At 46.3% G+C, this 9077-nt stretch overlaps 1 protein-coding gene across 2 annotated transcripts; it reads left to right on the top strand.

Annotated features, from left to right (window-relative positions):
• Positions 1-6: 6 nt before the first annotated feature.
• pianp (PILR alpha associated neural protein) lies at positions 7-8666 on the top strand. Of its 2 annotated transcripts, XM_033639746.2 has the most exons (6): positions 7-407; positions 953-1009; positions 1210-1616; positions 2001-2079; positions 6362-6508; positions 7120-8666. In XM_033639746.2, the coding sequence occupies exons 2-6, from the start codon at positions 999-1001 to the stop codon at positions 7139-7141; spliced, it is 666 nt and encodes a 221-aa protein (XP_033495637.1). In that variant the 5' UTR covers positions 7-407; positions 953-998; the 3' UTR covers positions 7142-8666. The 2 variants fall into 2 exon arrangements, with proteins under 2 accessions (XP_033495637.1, XP_078027794.1); XM_078171668.1 differs by lacking the exons at positions 6362-6508; positions 7120-8666 and adding an exon at positions 4803-6355.
• The last annotated feature ends 411 nt before the right edge of the window (positions 8667-9077 follow it).

Below are 9077 nucleotides of genomic sequence, written 5' to 3'. Positions count from 1 at the left end.
CTTCTTCCTCTTTGCTGTCTGTCTCTTTCTCTCTGGGGTGTCCTTGCCTGTTTTTGTAAACATAATTGAAGAGTTTTTTTAACCTCCAGCCTTTACAATGAGCTTACCAATGTCGTCCCCAGTATCATTTCTGTTTGCCTCGTCAAATTCATTTCTTTTCCTCTGCGTCCATTTAATTGAACCAGTTTTTTTTATTTAAAAAAAAACACGTAATTAGCATTTAAATCTCTTTCCTACAGTCTCTTGCCCTCCCTACATCGCTCTCTCTCCCCTCTCTTACTCTAGCAGACTCTACATGTCTCAGTCGCTAAGGCAACCGATGCTTTTTTTTCCTCCTCTCACTTGCTCTCTGTATCTCCCCCTTTCTCTCTGTCTCCCTCTCTCATTCCCTCTCTCCACTGCCAGAGGTAGGCATGATAACTGATATGTGTCGGTGTGTGTGTGTGTGTGTGTGTGTGTGTGTGTGTCTGTGTCCGTCTCCCGGTGCGCTCGCGTGTCTCTTAAGTGACATTTCTGTGGCATTTAGGCAGCAGTTTGTGGACGGGAAGTTGCCTCTCTCTGCTCAAAGTGCCATATAGTGTATTGGCTCCATGCATGACGCTTCTAATGATGATTAATGCGCTGTGCTGCTCAGGTGTGTGCACTGTAATTGTGTGTGAGAGAGCAGAACAGGCAATGAGTATGTACTTCTGGGTGTTTTTCAATGCAGATGTGGATCCTGGATAAACATGTGGCGCATAATTGAGCGTTAAATTTAAAAGCCTGGGGGAGTCTGTGAATGATTTTCTTTTTTTAAATGACAGAGTTGGCGTTCTGCCAATACTCTTTGCTGGTGTCTATGTTTACATGGTTTTTATCTGGCAACACAAAAGGAGGAGAAAAAAAAGCTGGACCCTCCCCTTTCTCTCCCTCTCTATCTATCTCTCTCCTGCCCCTCTGTCCTATCTTACAGAGAGAGATGATCGGAGGAGCGGAGTCTCAGTGAACAGAGCGAAGCGATGGAGAGATGGTAAGATGGATAGTAACTGAGGTGAAGGAGGGATGTATGGGGTGCAGATACATAAAATGTCACTCTGAGTGATGGCTGGCATAAGAATCAATTTCTGGGCTGATGAGGTCGTGCAGGACGCCTATGGACAATACATTTTCTCAGATAACTTCTGTGTCACTCCACCACCTCTCATTCTTTCTCCTCCACTTCTCTTCCAGCTCCATCTCTCCTGTCGCACGACTGACCGCCCTCCGCTGCCTCGTCTCCCTCCTCCTGGTTGCTCTGGTGACACAGCCCTCCACCTGTAACCGTGACGACAGCGAGGGCGAGGAGCAGGTGGACGCCCTGTCTGTCCAGCTGTCCGTCACGGCCCAGGTCACACCCACCCCTCTGTGGGCGGTGGACTGGGGTCCCACGCAGCCTCTGGAGGAAGAGACCTACCACTTCCTCTCCAGCCAGGAAACTGACCCCCTGCACCAGCATGGGAACCAGCTGGAGGCAAGCACCGCCAAGTCAGACTGGCCTGCAAGCGTGCAGCCCCGGGAGGAAGCACCGCTGGAGTCTAAGGACCAGGAGGGAGTGGAGGATGGAGGGACGGAGGCGGAGGAGACGGAGCCTGAGGAAGGTGGGCATCAGGACGTGCACATGAGGGATTTCTAAATAAAGGTGGCCATGTGAGCACACACACACACACCACAAGTCCTCCAGGGAATTAGCTGTCACCAGGGTGAAGGCTGCTGCGTGCAGCCGGCTGTGTCTGTGGCGGGGAATGCCTAATAAAGTTCTCATCACTCACAGGGAGGAATTGGCCGCTGTCAAAATGCAAGATACAGAGAAGACGTCATGGGATTGGTGTTATAGTTGGAGGCCAGCGTCTCGCACATCCAATTTCATGTTTCAGCTGGCTTCATTGATTTCTTCTCTTGTTCTGGATACAATTATACACGGTCATGGTCTGAGATTGGTAATTGCACGAGTATTTGTATGTGTGTATGTGTGTGTGTTACAGTGGACCCTCAGTTCTACGTCACCGTGACCATCTCCTCGCTGCTCATCCTGACGGCAGTCGTCATTACAGCCAAACTCTGGTAGGAACACAAACTTTCTCCTTCAAAATATGATGTGTGTGTGTGTGTGTGTGTGTAGCCGCATAATATAAAAAGGGCATTGCTGAATAAGAGTGAATGATGAGCAAACTTTTCCTCTATGAGCTAAAGACCTGGCTCACAGCAGGTGTGCAGCACTGATTCTTCTCAGTCAAAGGTTTTTTTTCCAATGGCAAAGTATGTGGATTTGACATTTTCTCATTTTAAGAGCACACACAGTGAGATGCAGAGCCTCAATACAAGATGCCTCACTTAAAGGTCCCATGTGTAGGATTTAGGGGCATCTATTGGCAGGAATGGTATATATATTCAGAATATATTTTCCCAAGTGTATAATCATTTGAAGATAAGAATCATGTTTTCTCTACCTTAGAATAAGCTGTTTATATCTACATACAGAGTGGGTCCTCTCTATGGAGTCCGCCATGTTGTTTCTACAGTAGCCCAGAACAGACAAACCAAACACTGGTTTAAGATAGGGCCATTCACATTTTAGTTTCAGCTACTGTAGTTTTCCTACCACTTGGCACATGGGAGAAGTTTGAGTTCTGCAACCTCACAGCGAGATGCTACTAAATCCTACACACTACACCTTTAATATAATGGAATTGGATTTCTAAATTGGGCTCTTTAAGACTGAGAGTTTGAGGTTAAATGAGGTGCTTTGTGTTAAAGCATTTTGTAAACCTCCTGGCTTACATTTGCTCTGAGAAAGGTGATTTTTTTAAAAGAACAATGCATCTTACTCAAAGCACAGATGTGTTGAGGTCGATTGTTGATTATGTAAAACAGAAGTTCCCAACTTGGGGGTCAGGACCCCCTAAGGGGTCACGAGATGATCATCAAGATAGGAAAGCACAAGAAACATATTTCTGCTACACAAAAGTGAGTTCATTTGTCAGACTTTACTTTAGTTGTTGCTTTTTTTCATGTGATTTGCTGGATATTATACTTCTTCAGCATCAAAATAATCTTAGAGGGATTAATCGTTCTTTTGTTGACTTAGTCATAATCCACAGACATATTCAAACACCGAAGATGAGTCACGGGTAGACTGAGCTTAGTTTGTGTGTAGAATTTAGGGAGATACATTGGCAGTAATGGAATATAATATAATACGTATGTTTTCTTTAGTGCATAATCACCTGAAAGTAAGAGTAATTGTGTTTTTGTTACCTTAGAATGAGCCGTTTATATCTACATAGGGAGCTGGTCCTCGTCCATTGAGATCGCCATGTTGCACCAATGTTTCTACAGTAGCCCAGAAAGGACAAACCAAACACTGGCTCCAGATAGGACTATCAGTGTTTTTGCGTTGGCCACTGTGGTTAGCAGTCCCTCTGGAAAAACGCTGATTTTTTAACATGAAACTGCTTTATTCAGTGTTTTTACAGGTTTAAATCACTGGGTCCATTTGTTTTGAAGCGGAAGAGACCTCTAGGGATAATTCAGCTCGTGGTAAAAACCTGCTTAATGACTAATGTTATCAGAAAAAAAAGCTGAGCATGCATCAGCAGGTGCTGAGCTAGTGACTCTTCTCCGACATGACGAACAGTGTAGGAGAAACAGATTTCTAACGTGAAACCATTTGATCAAGTGTTTGTAGCAGTTTTAATCACCTTGTGCAGGTGTTTTGGAGAGGGAGAGACCTCTGCAGATAATTTGGCTCTTGGTAAAAAACAACAACTCCTGAACAGTGAACACTGAAGGAATTCTAACCAGGGGAAGTTTTAGCTGGTTGCAATCTGCAGTCCTCACTGCTAGATGCCACTAAATCCTACACACTCGACCTTTAGGTGGCAAAATATATTGGGAACAACTGACAAGAGTTGAGTTAGGGCTGTGCATTCGTGTTAAGAGATTGGAGTGTTCTGTGTTTTGAAAAATGGGACTGAGGGAACTGCTAAAATTAAAGACTAGCCCCATTATTACCCACTGATGGGTCAAGATGAAAGAAGGGAAGTGCAGGGATTTATGAAGATGCCAGATGAAGATACGACCCTGATAGTTTCAGATGTGTTTGCATGTGCACACTGGTCTGCTCGCCTGTTGTTTATGATTACGTAATGTGTCCACATACAGTATTTCCTCCTTAAAGCGAGTACTGAGTAATTGCTTACTAATGACTTTATTAACAACACTTGTGCTCCTGAAAGTCACAGTTGGCACAGATGTGTCATTTAGTGCCATTAGAGTTGCAATGATTAAACATTCGCTATAGCCATTAGAATGGAACTGGAGGCAGGAAACAGATCTGTTGGCTCACAGGCTCGAGCAATAACATGGCGTCACTGGTGTCAATGTGCTTTAACAGCCATTAAACCTCTGGGTTGGTGGGTTTCTGTGTATGTTTCAGTCCTTGCAGGAAGTGCTCACTGCACACATGGCCATTAGCTGGAAATGGGGAGTCATCTATGTGATGTAGTGGAGCACTTCCACGCTTTACTGATCAAACCAATAACACCTAGTTTATTTGACCCCTGGGACTCCCCTCTCCTTCTCTTCCCCATATCAAACTCTTTTTTTTTGTCAATCTCCTTTTCCGCTCTCACCCATTTACACTTTTCCTCTCCTCCTCCTTACTGTAATTCCCCTATCTGCTCATCTTACCCACATTTCTATTGTATCATAATTTTTCATTTCATTGCCTGAATCTGAATTTGTTCCCCTTCATATCTATTTTTCATACTCTCTCTTAATCTCAGTTTCGCTCCCACTCTCCTACATTATCTCCCCTCGCTCTCCCTCCCTCCTCCCACTTGGGCCTCCCTTCCCTTCGCCTCCCAGGGATTTTTCTTCTTCTTTTTTTTTTCTTCTTTTTTTCTTCCTCTCTTTCTGTCTCTGAATACCTGTGTTCCCTGTCTTCCTTCAGGTTCTTCGCTTACTTCCAGTTATCACCGTCGCCTTGCTCTAACGCTGCCTGTCTTTGCACAGCTGGTGCTCCTCTTATCTCCCTCACCAGTCTCCTATCTCTCCCAGCACCGCCAGTCCGACTGCTGATCCACAGATAATCCTCCAGCATGCCGTGAGCTGATACACGATAAACCCTCTTTTCTCTCTGTTCCTGAGACCGGCCTTCGCTGTTGTTTCGATAACTTACTCCGCTGGCCCCCACCGCTCGTGGAGGAAAACCCCACGCTGCTGCTGGTGGTTGCAAAGTGGCCTTATGAAAGTGAGAATGGCAGGGAATTCAAAACTGGAAACATGGCAGCAGCCCCCTCTCTATAGACTGGCTCGTGCCTCAGTGTCATAAATGTGTAAATAATGCCATGTGTTAGATGGAGAGAGTGTAGAGAGGGGGGTACAGATGGACTGAAATGATAGCCTATAGTGGAAATTGGCCACCGTCCAGTTCATTATGATTATAGAAGAGCGGCATATGTGCTCAGTGATTTTCCCAGCCCTAAAATCGTCAGTGTGGCTAATGTTATCAAGCGTGACGATGTTTGTGTGTATATATGTGTGTGTGTGTGCGTGTGCATATGGAGAGAGGAGTCAGCCAGAGGAAGACAGGTGTTGCTGAGGGAAGACGAGGCTGCAGGATGGCTTTTATGGCTGCGAGAACAGCTTTGTTGCGCGTCTGAGTATTCTTAAGAGCCTGAACCCGTGACTCTCGACTGTGTCTTCACCCCGGCAATGCATCACCCCTCTGCCCATGTCTTCGCCTTGTTGCATCCTGCCCGCCTCACCCCTTCTGACTCCCACCCCCTGTCTCCTTCCCCCATTTCTCGCTCTGCCTCCCTCTCCCCCCTGACAGCGTTTTAATGAGTCCGATGAGTGCACTAATTCTCTCTCACAGTGGCAGAGTAATGTGTTCGCTGATGCTAAATGGCTCGGCTGTTCTTGATGCTCTCTGACTTTGTTTCTCCGTCTCTCACTCCCCCTCCTCTCTTTTCTCTTTATTCTGCTGTTTTTCCTTATCTGTGTTTCTGTCTGTCTCCCTTAATTTCACCCTCTCTCTCATGTCCTGCTCTCTCCCTCTCTAACCTTCTTTTACTGTTATCTGTCTCTCTCAAACTCCCAACTTTTCTTTGAGTCCTTTCATCTCTGTTTCTATTCCTGTCCCTCTTCTTCTTGGTCTCTTTTTTCCTTAATTCCCATCTCTTCCCACCTTTCTCTTTCCTCTCATCTGTCTCCCACCCTCACCAACTCTCCCCCGTCCTTCACTCTCTATCCCTTTTCCACGTGTCTCTCTGATTTTGTGCCTTCTACCACCTCCTCTCCTCTCTCTCCATCTATCTGTGTCACTATCCTCCTCTCCCAGTTACGATCGCAGCTGCTCCCAGCATCCACCCCCGCTTTCCCGTGGCGTGGCCCCCCCACTCTCCCTCGCACTCCCTCGCTCCCTCGCTTCGGAGGACAGCCGGCAGACGCTGCACAGCACCTCCTCCTCCTTCACCGACAGGGAGAGGTAATGAGTCGCCTCACCAACTCGGAGTGTGTCTAAGTCTATGAGACTGATGTGCATGTGTGAGTTGTTTGCCTCTGTGTGTGAGAGTGTGTGAAGAAGCCTTATTATTACCTCCACTCCATTGTAAGGATGTAGATGGAGTATAAATGGACAGTGTCTCTGAGGAGTAGTCAGGCCTGGAGTGTTGGTGCTGCTGCTGTAAGATGTATCAGTGTTTTAAACTCCCTCTCCAGATGAGTCATAGTGGGCCCCAGCCGCCGTCCATGAGATGATGCTTTTATTCAAGGGTATTTAAAGTTAATCTCAATCAGGATAATTATAGTGCTGTACTCCAGTACTCCCCCCCATCAGCTTTTTCCTCCACCTTCCTCCTCTTCCTCCTTCTCTTCCGTCTCTTCCCCCTGCCGCCCTCTCGCTCCCCTGTGATGCAGCTTTCCGTTTGCGTGTACACCACTTTTCCAGCTCCAGGCCTCCCTGCTCCACTTCTCCTCTCCCCTCCTGTCTTGCCTCCCATCATCACAGCTCCCAAAGCTTCCCCCAACCCTCCCCCCTCTCCTCTTTCTTTCCCTCTCACTCTTCTTCTTCTTCTTCTGTGTCTCTTGCCGTGTCAGGATCCCGGTTGTGAACCTCTGAGGTGACTGTTTTTCCATATGGTAAACATTTCTACGGGGCCTGAGGAGGAACATCAACACGACCAGAGGGTGTGCCCGCGGCGCCGTTTTATTTTCTCTGAAACTGTGAAATGAATGCAGGGGTCCCATGTATCCAGCCATCTCCTCGGCTTCCCTGAGGTCTTCAAAACCCAAACACGTCCCCCCCGTGCTGCTCCCTCCCTCCCTCCCTCCTTCCTTCCTTCCTTCCTTCCTTCGTGCTTGGTTATAAATTTCTTTCATGTGGCACTGCGTCACTGTAACCTGCTCCCTGTTTTCCATCCCCCCTGTATGGCCCCAAGCTCTGCCAAGCCAACCAACAGCTCTGCGCTTCGACCCGCCATGACTAATTCACAAACAAGCAGTTTAACACACCTGCAACATCCCATTACCCCTGAAATGCCCTACCTGTGCTTCCACAGCTGCTTCCAGTGATTCAGCTGCACACGTGAAGCTGATCAGTATTCATTTTAATCCAGCAGACTGTTCTGTCATGAAATGACACTCAGTTTCACTTCAGTCGGACAGGCTTGTGTCTGGTTCGCAAATGGTTAAAAAGCCATTCTCAGCATCTCCAAACACTGAACGGGGTATTTCACAAAGCTGTTTGGCACGGCTGTAGCCAACAGGCAATGTGTTTAACATGTCACGCTCCAAAAACTGCTGTTTATTCCCCGCTTTGGGTGCCTGAAATGCAAATAGTGTGGCTTTTTTCCTCTGCAGTGTGTAGAGGAGTCTGTTTTGTTTCAGTTTTTCCTCATGATTTGTTTTCTTAATTATCTGGCTGACGTTCACCTCTTTGTCGAGCCTTTGTGAGCACCCTCTGTTCCTGCTGGACTGTGTTAGAGGTGTGTTAAGCATAGAGTACTTCCAGCGGTGGAGATAAAATATTCAGAGCGGGAATGGATAGAAGAGACATTCCTGTTGAAAATCAATGATTCCCGAAGGTTTTGGATGGTGCACAACAAAGACAGATTTATGTCGTCATGGAAATGAGCATCTGTGATCAAAGGACTGATGTTGCCACAACAAGGATTTTTTTTCCACCTGACAGCCAAGTATCTCAAACTGGAAAGCAAAAGCACCATAATTTCCCTTCATATCATTTTTCTGTCTTGGGAGCACCAAAGGAGAAGTAGTACATCAAGGAGCATCATTTCTGTCTCTCCGATGAATCTGCATGTATACAGTGAGAAAACCTGTGAGAGTAGTTTCAAATCTATTATTTATAAATGTCTATTTTATCTATCAGTGAGTGACGTCTTATAGAACCTTTCAAAGCCAAATGGCAGTTTGTGTTTGGCAACTTTTTCTAAGCAGCTTTGAAACATGACCCCCCCCCCCCTTACATACACACATTTCCACTACAGACATAGTGCTGGTGGCATCATGCGTGGCTCGTGCAATCCTCCAGATATCCAGTCTTGTGATTTTTTGGTAGCATTCCTGTAGAAATGTGGTCTTTCTGTACCATGGAAGTTCAATAAAGACTCAACACTGGCGTTTTAGCTTTGCGTCTCTCTGTTATTTCTATGCATGTTGAATGAATTCCCCCGGGAGCTGTGCGATCTGCAATGCTTTATGGGAAGGACAAAGCTTACACTGTGCATTTTAATAGCTACCGCTGTATCCTAATCTTTTTCTCCCTTAAGTGAACATTTAGTCCCTGGCTTGCATTGATTTTGAACCATGGGCTTGGCATTAAAAAGTGCTGCATGTGCCAATCATGTTTTTTAGCAGTGAGGAGCAGCTGAAAAGGGGGCGAAAAATAAGGCGGCTGTTTGTGTCTGAAGCTTTCCCTTATCTCCTCACCTCATATGGATTCCTCTCGCTTCAGAAAGATTAACAGCATGCTAAGCAAGAATTTCCTCTGTGTACAGTTTTTCAAACAAATGTCAATAAAATCAAGGCAGGCGCCA

This window comes from Epinephelus lanceolatus, chromosome 10 (genome assembly GCF_041903045.1).
Source record: "Epinephelus lanceolatus isolate andai-2023 chromosome 10, ASM4190304v1, whole genome shotgun sequence".
Lineage (NCBI taxonomy): Eukaryota > Metazoa > Chordata > Actinopteri > Perciformes > Serranidae > Epinephelus > Epinephelus lanceolatus.
Note: the sequence above shows the minus strand (reverse complement) of the source record. Positions and strands in the feature narration are given on the sequence as shown.